This window comes from Tenebrio molitor, chromosome 4 (genome assembly GCF_963966145.1).
Source record: "Tenebrio molitor chromosome 4, icTenMoli1.1, whole genome shotgun sequence".
Taxonomy (NCBI): domain Eukaryota; kingdom Metazoa; phylum Arthropoda; class Insecta; order Coleoptera; family Tenebrionidae; genus Tenebrio; species Tenebrio molitor.
This window is the reverse complement of record NC_091049.1, coordinates 3676569-3693841: the sequence shown is the minus strand read 5'-3', so window position 1 is coordinate 3693841 and position 17273 is coordinate 3676569. Positions and strand designations below refer to the sequence as shown.

The 17273-nt window shown below is 38.4% G+C and overlaps 1 protein-coding gene across 1 annotated transcript; it reads right to left on the bottom strand.

Annotated features, from left to right (window-relative positions):
• Positions 1 to 1219: 1219 nt before the first annotated feature.
• Positions 1220 to 2771, bottom strand: LOC138128609 (uncharacterized). Its single transcript, XM_069044811.1, has 3 exons — positions 2575 to 2771; positions 1671 to 1859; positions 1220 to 1620 (listed from the first exon to the last, which is right to left on the bottom strand). Exons 1-3 carry the CDS (start codon positions 2693 to 2695, stop codon positions 1481 to 1483), a joined length of 450 nt encoding a protein of 149 aa, XP_068900912.1. The 5' UTR covers positions 2696 to 2771; the 3' UTR covers positions 1220 to 1480.
• Positions 2772 to 17273: the final 14502 nt, after the last annotated feature.

Genomic DNA, 17273 nt, shown 5'->3' with positions numbered 1-17273 from the left:
TCCAAAACCAAAAAAGCACTACTTTCTGTAAACAGAAATTCCCTGAGGCGTAGAAAATAATGTCTTTAAAAATGATTACTGTTATGATATTCTCAATTATTTTATTTTCCTTACTAATCATTTTGAAGTGTATTTTATTTTTAATCGTTAATTTCTAATTTAGAAGATCGAATATTAACTCCTTTTTATTTCTTTATTTCTCTTAGGTTTCTATTCTTTTTCTAGTCACGATAGCTTAGGGCCGCAATAAATTTAAAATAACATCACCAGATTTTTCCTTGAATATTATGTACATATTTGAGTAAAATGGTAATTTTGTGGTATTATAATTGCAATTGTTATTCGCAATTAAAATAAATGATTTATATCTTTATTGTTTGTTTCCAGTTTTGTATTTAAATGAAAAAAAGGTTTCCCTTCTTGGAACTCGTCATGTTTTTTCTTATTTCTCGTTTCTTATCGAATGTCTCGAACAAGATTTGTTTCATGTTTTATTTTGTTTTCTGTTTTATTTTTACTTTCACTCTATTACCATTCTCAAACCATCGCTTTTACGATTCAATTTTTTTTAATGAACGACCGAGACCTTAATTTTTTACCCAATTAAAACTTCGAATCATCTCGGCATTAGCACAAGTGTGTGAATTTATCACCGACATTGGGAACCAAAATCTTATCTGCTTGGGCAACCTTGCAGATAAAATTCGGCATTGTTTCGGACCACATGGGAACAGGTCACGGTTGATATTATCCCAGAACACTAATTTGTAATTTTGTAACTTCACATTATACCATAATTGCTTATAAAAAGTGCCCAACAGTCCAGAAACATTTATTTTTAGCGTGGCGAAAAAGCAGCACAACAGGAGAAAACCCTTACCACTTCCACATACATAAAGTTCGGGGAGTTATTTGTGACATGTGTCATGTCATGTCTTTTTCCGCAAGTGCTAGTTGCCAACGACGATAAAATCACAAAAAAGCAACTTTCGTCGGTAAGAAATAATTTATTTGCACAATTATCCTTCTGAATGTCAAACGAGACAAGCTGTAGTCCTTGATGGTTCATGGAAATGTCAAAAAGGATTGTGTGCTGGGATCTGTACAATGGAACCGTCCGGTCCTGATCGAACAGCGTTATCAGCAAGCGTGTATAGTGTGTTGCCTACATTGCCCCAGAAATTTAGTTCTTTTTGTTTGGTAATTGTAAAAAACAAGATTAAATAAATTAATTTATTTCCGAATCACGATTACAAATTAATAGAAAAAATGGAAACAGTAAAAACATTAACTTGACTATCTGAACCGGAAAATCATTAAAAAATGTATCACATACAGAAGACACCTAATTTGTCTCACTATAACTAAGTTTTGCATCACTATGAAAAAAGAAGTAACAGTTAGATTGCGCTCAGACAAATAGAGATAGTTTCAAAGATCGAGAGAAGAAGACGAGAAAGGAAAGAAGAACAACTAGGACCTAAGCTTTAGGTGTTGTGGATCCAGCTTCTGCCGGGACTGGGGCGACAGTCGGAATCTCAGGATACTCCAACTTGGCGCCCTCTTCGCACTTGAAGAGTGGACAGCATCCGGGGAAGGGAGCAGTTTTGTTGGTCTTTTCTGAAAGAAGAGTTTTACTCGAGTTCGACAGCGAACCGCGCACCGATTACCTTCGTCGAGTTTGCACTTGGGGTTGGCGAGAGGAAGGGGACCGCAGTCTTCGACCAACTCGAGGAGACGTGGGGGTTTGTCCTCGGAGACGACGCAAGTGGAGCGGCCGCAGAAGGGGTGCAACTCCCAGGTCTTGCCGGGCTCTACGGTGGCGCACCTGGTGCTGGCGAAGCACATTCCGGGGAAGTCTGCAACAAGGGCTTTGTGAAAATCTGGAAACGCAACGGTCACGCTTCGCGCGGGTTTTGCCACATCCTGCCGAATTTGCATCACAATCGGAAATCTCTGACCTCGAGTGGTGGAAAAAAATTGGCAGTTTGAAGAGCACCTGCTGCTTTGGTACCAGTATTAAGTGAAGAGATTGGTACTTGTGGTACCACCTCTGCTCGGGATTGTAATTCTGTCCACGCTCGCGCTGATGTCATTTCGGTGAAGACGAATTAGCACAATTAGCTAGTGTAGGTATTTCCGTTTCCTATCCCAGAAAGGCACAAAGAGTAGGCCGCGGTGGGATCCCGCGATTCGTTTTTGTTCCAGATGTAATTGTGCAAGGCCAACTGCATCGGGTTTTGTAGTCGTTCACCTTTGTTGCAATTCCACCGAATATCCGCCGAGAAGAGATCATGGGAAGCGATTGTTGACACCGAACAATCGCGTGACTAACGTAAAAAGGACAATGGACAGGACGACCCAGTTAGCGTGGTATACCGGGTGAGCGGCAGGTTTCTGGGCCGCCGCGTACATGACACATTAAAAACGAGAGTGCAAGGCGCGGCCAATAGAACCGGTACCAGGACAAAGCAAAAGTAAAAGTGGTCCGGTCGACGTAACGATTTTGTTGACCACGAAGAAGAGGATGTCGCTAATCTAGCGTAATCGTTTGATTTTTTTGTTTTGGTTTACCTCTGAGGACGTCGGCCGGGATGAGCCGCTTGAACGTCTTCGGTCTCTCCTCCTCCTTCTTCTTGTCCTCGGCGAAGGCGACGGCCAGACAGACGGCGGCGAGCACGAGCAAAACTTTCATCGTCGGTTACAAAAATCGAAAACTTGGCCACTGAACTCGACCCGCTCTTCTTTTCCCAACTGAAGATGTGGGGCTCTCGGTGCGCGGTTATATAGGCTTGGAGCTGGTGGGGCTCGGTGGTGATGGTGCGATCGAACTGCACGATTTTTTCCGCTGGAAAAAAGTCAAACAAAAACTTTTACCGCGATCATTCTTGATTCGACTCGCCGACGCCAGATTCGGGATAATTAGGCGATTTTCGACGCAAAATCGATCGTTTCGGCTCTTTTCGAACGCTTTTTTTCCGCTGCCGCTGAATATCAGGGTCGGCCAGTTCGGTTGCAGCGCAAGGTCTAGATTCGGAAAGATGGATGACGAGATGTCAAAATTCGATTTTTTATGGAAACGAAATCTGGGTCATTATCATAATTTTGTAACGTGCACCCAATTATCACCGTTAGTTCTATTGTTGTGCGTTTCCATGTCATTACAAAAAATTCGTAACGAGAAATTGTGACGTGAAAGTCGACAGTCTACAGGGTGACTCCGAAAAATCGACCGCCGACGCCGGAATCTTCCACTGGGTCGCCCCACACGAAAGGATTCAATTAAAAAGCGTTGCTATCCTTGGAACTGTTGGAACCTGTCGAAAATTTATCGTCGATAAAGATCACTAGAAACTGAAAATTATTACCAAACAAAAATACACGTAGATTATTTTTTATTGTGAGTCACAGTGCCGAATCCTTGCCTTCGAGAGGGTAACGACCTGGCATTTTTTTTGGCCCGATGAGAAAGTAAGTGTGGAGGACTTTTCGCAAAAAAAGCTCAAAACGAAAATGAAAGTGCTCAAAAATCCAGTTTTCTGTCCAGCTCAAGAGGAACTCTCTAGAATAAAGGAAGGTTGACGATAAATCTTCACGTCACCTTCGTAGCTTGGAAGCGGTTTCTAATGGTGATTTATGGATTTTAAAATGACGTTTTGACACTGAACACTTAATAACCACAGCTGAACAAGTGGGAATATGATGATTCCTTCGGAATTTTCTATACATTTTCATTTTGTACAAAGGGTTCCAAAATAATTGTGGTATCGTAGGGTCCTTGTCTCGGAAGAAATGGTTTGCCACCTTTCGACGATAAGGTCTCGCACTACACTACACCAAACATAACCTCCAAGCCGGTGGCAAATATCATTTCTGTCATTCGTTGCCCGTTGTCAAAATTCAAAAAGTCACAAGAAAGTGAAATGATGCCTCGAGAAACAAAAACTAACTACTACGATACCACAATCATTTTGGGACACTTAGAAGAAGTACTCATCAATCCACCGTGCCAAAAAACTTGTCCAGCGTAGAAGAAGTGTCAAAAGAGGGTTTTCAGTAAACACCTTTTCAAGTGCTGCTCCTGTGATTAGAACTGTTATTATTAATAAGTACCGCAAGAGCGACTACGAAAAACAAAAGATTTGAGAACATATGACTTAACTTGGATCATCCAACATGAACTGTCATGAAGTAACAAATAAAGATATGCATGTTTCACAAGTTTCGGCAAGATCAAAAATGGTTTTGGTTCCTATATGAATGAGTCACGTTGTTAACATTTGACCGTACTACTGTCTCGTAGGTACTTTCCACTAGCACTGTAGCAACTTCAAAGTTAGGTTATGTGAGTCTTAATTTGTGAAACACGTTTCGATGTTTATACAGGGTGTATTAAAAATGGGGCATAATATTTACATCATATAATTCTATATTGAAATAGAAGCAAATAACTTCCACTGGATTTTACACTGTTGGATTCCTTTCTTTAAGACGTTTCTATTGATGTATAAGTCTCTAACTCTCTTAGTTTTCGAGAAAAATGAAGAAAACTTAAAAGAAGCCATTACATTTTATTCAAATTTGCAAATATGATTGACCATTGCTCCCCTATTTTGAATTTTACACAGGTGGATTCCTCTCTTCAAGACACTTCTTTTGATACATAAATGGCAGACCCCCAACTCTTAGTTTTCGAGAAAAATGAAGAAAACTTAAAGGAAACAATGATTTTTTGCTCTAATTTGCAGATTTTATTGACCATTGCTACCTTATTAGCTATCGTATTCCATTGAATTTTACGCAGTTGGATTCCTCTCTGCAAGACTCTTATTTAGGTGTATAAAAATCAGACCTTAGCTCTCTTGAGTTTTCAGAAAACTTAAAAGAAAAGATTACTTTTTGCTCAAATTTGAAAACTTGTTTAACCATTGCTCTCTTACTAAGTACATATCATATTCCACTGGATTTGGACTGTTGGATTCCTTTCTTCAAGACGTTTCTTTTGATATATAAATGACCCCCAACTCTCTTAGTTTTCGAGAAAAACGAAGAAAATTTAAAAGAAACGATTACTTTTTGCTCAAATTTGCAAATTAGATAGATCATTGCTCCCTGACGAAGTATCGTATTCCATTTTATTGTCAGTCTTGGAAATTGGAAATTTGCTTCTATTTGCTTGACTAAAGTCAAAAAGTGACAAGGACTGTCATAAATGTCATTTTTGAAAATAATAATAATTTAAAAACTATTCGTCTTAAGACCAAATTCGAATTAGAAATTTTTTATTTGCTATTCAAGGTAGATTCGCGTGACATAAATACCGTGCGATCGAAAATAAAAAAAAGGCACTTACCAACAACTTGCCTTGATTATTTTGTTTTCCATGCCTGAAAAACAACGTGTTTAAAAACAGGCCTGGCACAATTCCCAAATTAATGCAAGTAATTACTGATGACTGCAATTTAATTTAACTGATGTCCCAACTTTGCGAATGTCATTTGAAAACATGAAGCGAAGAGAGTAACATTATGTTTGGAAGCTGAAGGCAGACATTTCGAACATTTACTCTAGTTCGTAAGTATGATTGGAGCTCCTCATGATTCTTTTACAACCGACAGGTCACACATAATTCACACCTTTATGAAAATCAAGATTTCAACGTTCTCAAAATCACTAACCTAACTTTTAAGACTGACAGCTGATAATTGAAATTTTAACGAATTGCCAACTGAAATTTTTGGTCACAGCCAACCCTATTTTTTTTTCGATCTCACGGTATTATGCGCCATTTTTAATACACCCCGTATTTTTTTTTCTTTTTTGAGTGTGCTAAAAATGAAAACTTTTGGACTGTTGTTAACGTAAGGCTGTCTCTGCTGTTATTATAGTATTTGGAGCCGCCGTGTATACCGTGTATGTAGCGGTTCGGTGGCAATTTTCTGATGATAACGATAAGGCTAGAAAGCATAACTGAGCGCATCTCCAAGTGGACTAAATTAGTCGCAATGGTTATTAGAGCGACTCCCGAATTGGGTGTTAACGATGGCACTAACCCAAACTGGGGAAATTTTCGCAACGTAAAATTTCAAACGATTACAATATTTTTTCCTTGGGAATATTAATGTTTTAGAACGTTTTTATCGCCACTAAAAGTAGCGCTCTCGTGTTGGGAGAGCATCCAGCGTTTCGACTCTTTTGGGACATTTTTTTCCTTATGTAACAGAATGACAACAAACGTTTCGATTAGCAATTATCAAGGCCAAGGTTGGATAAATACCACTGAAAAAAAAATTATAACGGGCACTCGACTGAATTTAAACAATGTGAAAGGCAAAAACCGATTATTTAACGAGAACAAGTGGAAGATTTTAAAATCGCGGAAATTTGTCTTCCGTTTGGCTAAGTCGGTCGCCGATTTATTTAATAATGTGAATTAATTGCTTTCTAGGCAACTTTACTCGAAATCGAACGCAATTTTTCGCTTGCATTAGCGAATTCCACCGCATATACACGGTGAGTCGCTAATATGAATATGACAGCTGTCAGTCGGAGCTGGCGCGCTCTGACGGCGGAAACAGTGTCGGACGCACCGAGCGCAAATTTGCATAACAAACGTAATTATTCAATCTTGTAATCTCGCGGTGTAATTTCCCAATTACCATACTGAATCATTCCGGGAAAAATAAGATCGGATCAATGTCGAGAGGCTGTCCCATAAAAACCAACAAAGCATGAAGAAAAATGGAATTCGCGGCATTAATAATTCATCGGCTGCACCTATGCCACCCTTCCTCGACCAGTTTGGTGCATGTTAATTAAAGAATTGGTTTAATTGTTTTGTGACCTTGACAATTGAAGTTTTTTGGCGAAAATTGAAAAAACTCATTAAACTCGAAAACAACACCCACGCCGGATTATACAGGGTTGTTGTCAACCTTGGCTGCGGTTGTCGTATTTTTTCGCAAGTGAGTTGCAAAGTTGCACGAACAACGGATGAATAATTTTCTACAATGTCAAGTATGGAACGGTGAAAGTGTTTGTAAATCAAACGATGATTTGGATTTATTTGAGAGATCTTGTCGAGTGTGGGTGGTTCGGTTGAAAGTTGAAATCGCGTTGGTTTTTGATTTTTTTGTTGGTTTTTGGTTCGGAGGTAGGGGAGGGGCGGCCGAAGTGGGACACCGGTGCAAGATTGCAGAATGGAACAAGAGTACGGTGACTCATAGTGGTTCTTTCCAATTTCGACATTCTGTTAGCAGCGCTAATGTTCTCGTTCGTTAGACACATTGACAAGGATGTGTAAATAATTAAGTTCTTAGAGGAAGTAATTGAGCTGATGTGAATGGGAAAAATATCTCTAGGTGTAGTGTTCGACTAGACAATTACTACTAATTAGCAATTGTCAATTTTGTGAATTATGAAATATGTATTTAAATTAATTGAATCTGTCTTTGTTGAGGAAAAGCACATTTTGCTAAATACAAAAAAGACATATTTTGACAGAAAACAGTAAACTCATTTAGCTTTTGTCAGCTCAAATTGGTTATTTTTACAAATAATTTCAAAAATTATAATATAGATTGTTTTTGATCATTGATCAATATTTTTTGTCTTTACAGCGTGTCCCAAAATTTGTTGAACAACTGAACAGTACGCCTGTTAAGTAGAGATAAAAGACCATAAGGAAAATGAGAAAAAAATCCACTTCTTTTAGTCTCGAAGATATTGACATTTTTCTGAAATTAAGTTTGGCAACACTGTGATTGTTTTTTTTATATAAATGGAAATAAGAAGGAACAGTTAGGCTAAATAATGATATTTATGTCAATAGCCAAGTCATTAATGAACAGAAGTGTCACAACTCTTCTTAATATGTTATTAAATGTAAAATTTGTATATATCTATGCATCCCTTGTGCGCTTATAAGTAAAAAACTACTAAACAGAAGTTGATGAGGTCTTCATTGACAGTTAGAGTGTTTATTTGAGTTGAGTTTGAGAACAAAGCCATTACGCTTCCTTGCAAGGAGGCCGAGTGGTGACAAAAAAGATGAAGCAAGTGGTGAGAATTTTTATGACAAGTATTCGGAGCGGTCGCTTAGTAACGGTGTGTTTACAAAGCATCCTAAAGTAGAGTTCATTGATCCAAATTTGTGACAGTGACAGTGACAAAGCATCCAATTTTCGGATGTGTAAGAGTTACTTCACTTAAATTTACATGCTTTAATTAAGCATACCTATTGCGTTTTATGGAAAAGACTTGATACTTCTGATTTGTATTTACACCTGAGGTCATCTGATGGTATTGATTTTTGACAATTTGACAGCGCCGAAACATGGACACAGATCAACAGCTAATAATGAATGAAAATTGAAAACCATTTGGCAAAAATTCTATAAAACCTTCTGCGGCAAGACAATAGCAGAGGATAACGGCTTCAATTAAACAATTGTCATAGCGTGACAATAGCAACGGCATTTTCAACATTTTGTTGATGTTCATGTTAGACGAACCAATAGAGGTCGAGACGCAGCTTTGTTTCAAACAAACGCTAATTCTGAACGAAGAACGCCAAATTCCAAATATTCCAAGTATTTGTGCGGTTTTAATAAACTTATTTAGATATGAATATTGTACAGTAGGTTCTAAAAAACGACTATTTTCTTGTGAAGACAAAATAACTGCAAAGACTCAAGACTATCTTATTGGAGATAACGTTTATGATAAATTTTCGTTGATGTAGGGAAGTATAACAAGTGTTTTGTTTGATCTGTCTACTTAGTAGTAACTTTAAGACAAAAGCCGTGGATCGCGTGTAAATGATTTACAGCATTTAACAAACACAGGAAGTGTAAAAACCATTAAAAAAATCATTTAGCTGCTTTCATGGCCATACGACGAGTCTTCATTTCTCGACACCACCTAAGTAACTATATTCTTACTGTTGCCCCCATCTGAAAATTACACGAACCGCCACTGGCAATTATAACTAAGTATCGCGTGTTCAAATGAAATCCTGGGCTGAGTAGGCGTTGGAAACATTAAACCGTTTAGAACAGTGTAAAGTTTGCATTTCCCGCCGTTTGACACGAATGACATTTGTTTATGTTTAATCGGGACATAATTATACATGTCTGTTTTCATCAAAAGGTCCCCATAGATATTTGCTTCGAGAATAGGAATTGTTACGTTAGTCTATTTTTAATGTAAAACATTGCAAAGAAAGAAAAAAGTAAGCTATTTTTGGCTCCAAATTTTAGGTTAGCTGTCAACATGCTCCAATTATTCTACGCTCTAAAAAAGCACAACAATTGACGGTTTCCAACGCCTTCCCAGACCAGGATTTCATTTGAACGCGCGATACATTGTGCATTGTAAGTATCTTCAATAAGGGAATAAACCTAAGATATGGTTAAACATTTTAAATTCATAAAGTCCAATTTAACTTAATTCCATCCCGAACGAGACGCTTCTGGAAACTCTAATAAATCGAAACATGAATAGCCGCAAAAATGTCTTAAAAACAGAAAGTTACAAAACCTTACGATGATTGAAATAACCAAAAAAAGTTTTGTTCGACACTGTTAGAATTTGAGAATTTTCCCCAGTGTGAACGGATTTTGATAAATGTCACAACTTGTCAATACGAAACGTCAAGCTAATTTTAAAATTTTAACCGATTTGGAGCCTTTAACGGGCTCGTCGAACAAAAAAAAACGTTGTATCCAACTCGTTCGTGTGTAAATTGGGCTTTTTTGGCATTCGTGGGCCTTTAACGAGCGTTTTAAACGCCCACGAGTGCCAAAAAAGCCCAATTTACACAGGAACTCGTTAAATAAACTACTATAAATACATAACCGCAAAAACGTGTAAGAATATTATGAATGAAAACCAAAAACTTTTTGCACCTTTTTTACGTTGCACTCGATAACTTCTTAATCTTACTATTTTTCCTAATGCGAAATCAGTGGCGTACTCAACTTTTATGCTTAAACTGTACAATACATGCACGTGATTTTCACAAATGGTCTGAACATCCTAGGGTTTTACTATTTTGATGCGTATCGATTTCACCCTGTATAATAGCAAACCTACAAAAACACAAAACGTCAAAATCGTTTTGGATAATCAAAATAAATGAGGTCAAAAATGTAACTCTTGAGCATTTGATAATGGCGTACTGTTCCACGTATTTTGGAACACCTGTATGGTCTTGATGTGTGTCAATTCTATTGCAAAAAGTTCTAATAAACTGTTATTATTATAAAAATGAGTAATAAATGTAATTAAAAATATTTCTCCCACAATCTAATTAGAAAAGATAACATAATTCCAGAATATTAGATTAAGATAATAAAATCAAATAACTTTGGTTCTAATGAATAGAGTAACAGGCTGTTATTATAGCCTTGTAATCATTTACAAATTTTATTCGTCGCCAGAAACTCGTTGTATATTAGTGGATATAAATCAAAGAATTGTATTCAGTGATATAAAAGTGAAGAAAAAAGGTTGCTGGATGTGATGATCTGGACGCAAAGTTACCAAGTGGACACTAAATATCTAAGCAGTAGGAAAGAATTTTACAATAAATTTCAAAAAATAATAAAATGGGTGTGTTTCTGAATAGATGTAAGAATTAGAATAGCAAGACAAAGAAATTTTCAACCAGTAGAACATTTTCAAAAAATAAATCAAAATCTTGCGAATACAGCGAGACCAATAAGAACCTGATCGCAACACCCTATCAATTTTTTCCGCATATCTTTGATTGAAAAGTACTCGACAAGTGTCAGTTCGACGAAATTCTTCAAAGCAAATTTAAGAAGAGAATTCTTCGTTTTTTAGTTTCAAGCCATTTTGAAAAATGTATGATCAACAGCGGTTGCAAAAAATAAAAACACCAAAAACATGTGTGTCAGCGTTATTACACACACAGACCAAGATTCGCATAACCTAACTATGAATTTGTGTCTTGGACTGTATCTACGGTGACTCATTCAATTAGGAACCGTTTTCAACAACTATCGCAATAATGACATTTCCGGCTGGATTATTCCAGACATACGTTTCCAAATCGTTTGTTTTTCACAACCGCTCTTGATCGTAAATGTTTTGTAACACATTGTATAATTCCAAAAGATGATTTCAAACTGACAACTTGTCAAATATTTATATTTGTCAATCTGACATGCGGAAAAAATTCGTGGGTTGCTGCGATCAAGTTCTTTATTGATATCTGATCTCTTTTAATATTTGTGAAATTATAATAAAGTGTATTTTCTTTTTGGCTCCGATTTGTTAAAGACCCGTCCTCACAGTTTGACAGTTTTTGTGAAAACATCATACAGGGTGATTAAGGTGGACATAAGATCCTGGTAAGCTCAAGGACGACTATAAAAAGACGTCAAAGTTGACATTTGCTCCCAACGCGTGGTCGATAAATTCAGGTTTTGGTGGAGATCGTCGGGAATGATTAAACGAAACGATTTTTTGTGCTTGTCCAGGACAAACCTTCAACTTCTTGGAGCGAGGCGATTCGGCGGAAATTATAGCAGTGGCGTGCGTCATTAATACGGTCTCTTGACACGTAAGGAAACACGCTTTCTAGGCTTCACGGCAATGAAAATTGTCACCCACTTGAGAAATTATCACGGCTGTTGGATACCGTAATGGTGCAGCGTTGCGCCAGAAGGAAACCGATTTCCTGACCCGTTTTGCGAAAATTTTTCACAAATCACAACGTGAACGTCTGTTATCAAGTACAAAGAAACGTTTCAAGGAATTCAAGGTAAAAACAACACCCGACTCGTTGACACGTTTCGCAACAGAAGTCTGTTTTGTAATCGGTCGCATTTCAAAATTTCTAGCCAACACAATTTTCGTTAAAAAAAATAATCGTCGAGTCGACATTTTTTCATTGTAAACATATTTTACGATGACGTTCCCCGTCTGGCTGACCTGAAAACGAAATTTCTCTTGTATACACGGTGTTCACATAAACGCGAAAGCCGGTCACGTGCCGATGACACTTGCATCTTTTTGTTCTTCTCCGGGATGACGCAAGGGGGCGCGTCGGACACGTGACCCACGACTTTCCCGCTCGACTGCCGACAAACTGGGATTCACTTTCTCGCCAGACGTTTCTTTCGCAATTATAGATCAAGTTCAGAGGCCCTGTGGCGTTCCAGATTGACACGAGGGGGCGCGTTTCGCGGTGAAATTCGATCTTTGTCGGTTTTTACTAGACAGCTTCAACTTTTACTAATTGTATAATGTGGACTAGAGTCGTTCGGCAAAGGTTAAACGGTGAATTTCCATTCGACAGAGAAATCGACCGTATTGTTAATAATAATAGAAGCCACAGTGTGTAATTCTGTGCAGTCCCCTATTATATTCCATAACGGGTGCAATTCGCTCTTTGCTCACTTTCTATCCCATTTAAGATTCGTTTCCCATTACTTATTGACGCTGTAGCGTCGTTTCTTGCTATTAAATCCAATTTAATTACGTAAGTGTTGCCGGAGCGCAATAAAGTTTGTCGTAACACCGACACGGGATTCTTAGGGGAGGTGGAGGAAGCTGGACCTCCTCACGCAGACCACTAAGTAACAAAAACAAATTGAGTCAAACCCTGATTTTATGACTTACTTTAAGCACACCCTGAACAGCAGCAGATTTATTTGGGTTTGACCACAAATAGCCTATTTTTCGAGGGCACACAAACAATTTCCCCGTTTCTGCAGATTAAGGTGTATTTCGGTCCCGCTATTCCATCCTTTGCAGTCCTTAACGGTGATTTATTATTCCATTAGCGTCAAGCTTTGACCTTCCTTTGAAAGTCGCGCGACCAAATAAAAATCTATAATTTGCATATAATAAGTTTGAAAGTGACTACTTTTACTCTTCCTTGCCTTCCTGGACGCTCTTTTTATGCTTAATCGAGCCACGCGATGATGCTGGCTCGTCCTTATTGGCCGAGAGTCGCGATTCGTCTTGAATTAATGCGAAACGTACCCAATTTGGGGTCCTTTATTGAATCTTAATGGTAAACAACGAGCGTTCTTGTTTGTAAACAACCGATATAATTTTTTATCGCCGCCGTAATCGTAACTGTAACAGGTGTCGGAACTGTAAAATACAATTTCTAGTCCGGGTTTATGGATTTACGGAAATTTTGCCGCTGTGGATGGCATTTTGTTCTGTGCGAAGTGTCAAAGGTCACGTCCATCAATAATTCAGCGGGTTGGGAGATAGGAAGCTTGATTTCTCCAAACACTTTCGATCAATTCCAAATTGTAACATTTAAATCAATGAGTCAAAATTTATGCAAAAAAATTGAATTAGAAAAAAGTATCTTGTAAAGTTGGTTGCATACACGGTAGGGGACAAACCAGATGTCTGTAAGGCTGGTTGCATATACAACACACGCCGTGTAGATACGAAGCTTTTTGTAGCATGCACGGGTTTAGGGCATGACCAGCAGTACCATGCAGAAGTAAGTGCTACAAAATATCTTATAAACGAGATACCATATACTATTTTTTCTATTTTGCTCAAGGAGGTTAAAGTAACCTCCTTGATTTTGCCCCTTTTTAAATGAAATATCGCAGTTTTAAAATTTAGGGAATTTTATGGTGGTTGGTAACACAAATCTTACAGTGGAACATTTGAAAGTTCAATTTGAAGTTATCACTATATCGTTTGTTTAGCGTGATTTGGAAATGGAAAAGATACTAGAAAAGCTGGAGGAAATAAATCAGGAAATAAAAGAGATGCGCAAAGAGAACCAAAAAGTGAAGAGAGAAATCGAACGACTAATGGCCGTTTGCACCGACGTTCCTTATTTTTAAACCAGGCTTAAAAACAATTGTTGCTACGATTTTAATAATTGTAACTAAGGTTTTAAGCTCTTCTTAATTTTAAACTACGATGGTGCAAACGGTTGCAAGAGAAGAATTTAATAATAAAGAAAAGAAATGAGAGGAAGAGAAAACAGCACGTCTGAGGGAGTAGCACGGCCGGAAAGGAAAATGCAAAATGAAGAAAGGAGAAGAAGAAAAAATAACAGTGATAACTGAATGGAGATGTGAAAAGAAAAGTTTATAAAAGAAATCATAAAGGATCAAGTACTAGTGGAAATGGAAGTAGAGTGGGAAAGAAAAAGTAATGAAACAAAAAGGAAAAACTGAGAGGAAAGAAGGAAACAGAGAAGATATTCATAGATAACGACCTTACAAAACAAAAACGAGAGATACAGAAAAAACTAAGAACGATCGCGAAAAAAGAAAAGGGAAACAAGTGTAAGTGGGATATAGGAAAATAACAATAGACGGGGTTCAGTGGAGATGGAATGAAGAAAGGGGGAGATTAGAGGTTTTTCAGTAGGGGGAGGAAGATGGGCTGGAGAAAATGGAGACAACGCGAACAGAAAAAGGACAAAGAAGAGGCAGATGGACAAAGAAAATGGCAGCCGGAAAAGAAGCACAAAAGGGGAAAGCAATAGAGAGGATATGAAGAGGAGGGCACAAGCAAAAAAGATAACGAAAACGGCAACAGTGAGGGTATTATCACAGTATAATTATATTGGAACGTAGCGGGTTTAAGAAACAAAAAGAACAGGGCTTTAAAGAAAAGCGACAAGAAAATGGGGAAGAAGAAGGATGTATGGAAAGAAAATAGGCAATAAGTGATGGAAAATAATGACAATATACAGCAAAGTGTAATATTCCAATTCGAATTCAAATTGCCGCCGCCAAAACAAACACAGAAGGAACTAGTTAGTTCTTTTATTGCGTAATGTTGGTACCGGAAGCAGGGGCACTCTACTCTCAGCGTCTCAGCTCTCGAAGTGAGCGGTGGTGTTTGGTGAACCGGTCGCTTTCATTGTTTTAGTTGAAAATGTAGTTTTTCGACGACCACTATGCAATATGGCACATTTCACACGGTTTTTCCTTAGTGAAAATTTAAAATTGCAAACGATTTCAACACGAACACGAACGAACAGCCTAACCGTGTACAATGAAAAATTTGAGAAATCTGATTGGCCGACAGCTGTGTGTTTTTATATTGTACACGGGCCAATGATTAACGATGTCTATCTCCGCGCAACGGCATAATTATTTTGTCCGGAGCTCTGTCGAATAATATTTGAAGTTTGAAGGGATGCCGAATATCAGCGTTTTTTTTTTGTGGTCGTCGGAAAAATATCGTATATACCACGTGTTGAAAATTCGATTTCACACTGGTTTGCTTAAGCCACGCGCCTACGGATTGTGGCTCAATTCTGCAAACTCGTGTGAAATCTTTCATTTTCAACTCTTGATATACAATATACTATTTCGCTGTTCCGAATCTCGAGTCGTTCATTTTCTTGTGTATTGTCACAATGTAATCAGAGCCGTGCTGCTTAAACATTCACCAATCGCGGAGGAGACACGTGTTGGTCGCTAACAGGTGGGGAACCTTGTGTGTCGCCGACAGTCTGCGCGTTGGAATTCAGGTAGTATGATCCTACCGACAACAAGTAGTGTCTAGCACCTATGTTATTTCACTTTGATATTCCGACAGGCTCGGTAGAAGTAGGGATTGTAAGTGTAGGGAAATGTTTGGAGTAAAGACGCTTGGAAACAAACGCTGCAATAAAGTTATCATTTAAATTGGGGAAACGGGAGTCCATTTAGGGAACGGCCATCCATTTGCCATAAGGAAAAACGTGTGCACGTGTTTGGCCGCAGTTAGGTTGTCGACGCGGGGGCAGGATACCACGTTGCAATGAAAAACGAGAGTCTGCCAAAGGAGCAGGACGTGAGATTGCCGACGTAGTCTTCGCGGGGCTCTCTCATGACGTGTGATCCTGGCCGTAGAGCTTCTCGACCGCCCTCGGTGGACGGCTTCTGTTTCATCATATGTAGTCTTTGCAGTGGCGATTCGGAGGACACTGCACCCATTACGAGTTAGGTGTCGCAGGGACTTGGACGACCACGACGCTTGGGTAGGAACTAGGAGACAGGGGGGCGAAAGCCAGTTTAACTCCGTGATCGGAAACCGCTTGTTATGGGAAGGAGCTGAGGGTTAGAGGAGCGTTATATTCAGTAATCTAGGGTCTTGTTGCGCAATTTTATGTAACATGTTGTATAACTTTGGCAACTGAAAAGATTATGGTGCGCCATCGTTGGTGGATGATTTTTGGGGGTTTTACTCATCCCATTTACAGTGTCTATTCTAGATATATCATTTGTTTCACGGTGCCGGTTTGTTCTTGTATTACGGAACGGGTTTATGTTCTGAGCTACCGTTGTTATTTTATTTGTTGTATATTTTCGTTCCAACAAAAAAAGGAACTGTGTTTTTTTCTACCGTCCTCAAAAGGTCGGTAGACAAATTTATTGTGTTGTTATGTATTTTTTATTTGTGTCATGTAAAGTCGCACCGCTAAATTGTTCAATTTATTAAGTGATCTTGTCCCAGATCAAATAACACTGTAAATGAAAACGAGAATGTATTTATTCATGTATGCATAAAATAAATACAGACGTCCTCCCACCGATTTATGCATTTTTATTTCGAAGTTTGTCCGCCATTTGCATCCCAAGCTAACTTGCCGCCATTTTGTACAAAACACACAATGTAGGGGTTTTACCGCTTCGATGACGATCACGGCATGGCCAATTTGTTCAATTTCGCGGGTTTCGTTCATTAATTTAAATGTTTGAATTTTGGCGGAAGACTCGCGATATCTGGGTTATTACAAGAGATGAATACAACAAGAAGAGATGTCGAAGATACAATAAAAGAAAACAGAGAAGAATGTATGCTCATGAAGGGAGGGGGAGACTTCAGCAGGAGAAAAGGAAGAGCAAAAGAGGAGCAGAAGAAGGTGGCAGTAAAAATATGGGATAACCAAGAACTAGAAGAGGATAGGAGACTAGACAAAGCCAGATTCGAAGAGCAAGAAGTAGAGAAGATGGCGGTAGAACTGAAAGAGGTAATTGATAAAGCAACGACAAAAAAGGAAATACTTAATAGTCAAGGGAGCAAAAGAAACCGGAAAGAAAAATGAGTGCTGGGAAAAAGAATCTGAACAACTGAAGAAGAAAGCAGTAAAGGCGTTAAGAGAATGGACGAGGACCAAGATCAACAGAAATAGCTTTGTAGAAGCGAAGGGGAGGGAAAAAACAGAGAAGAAAAATGGTGGGAGATAGGAATAAACATGTTCTTTTAATTTTTTTTGGAATTGCTATTTTATGTTTAAAGAAAAATGTAATCATGAA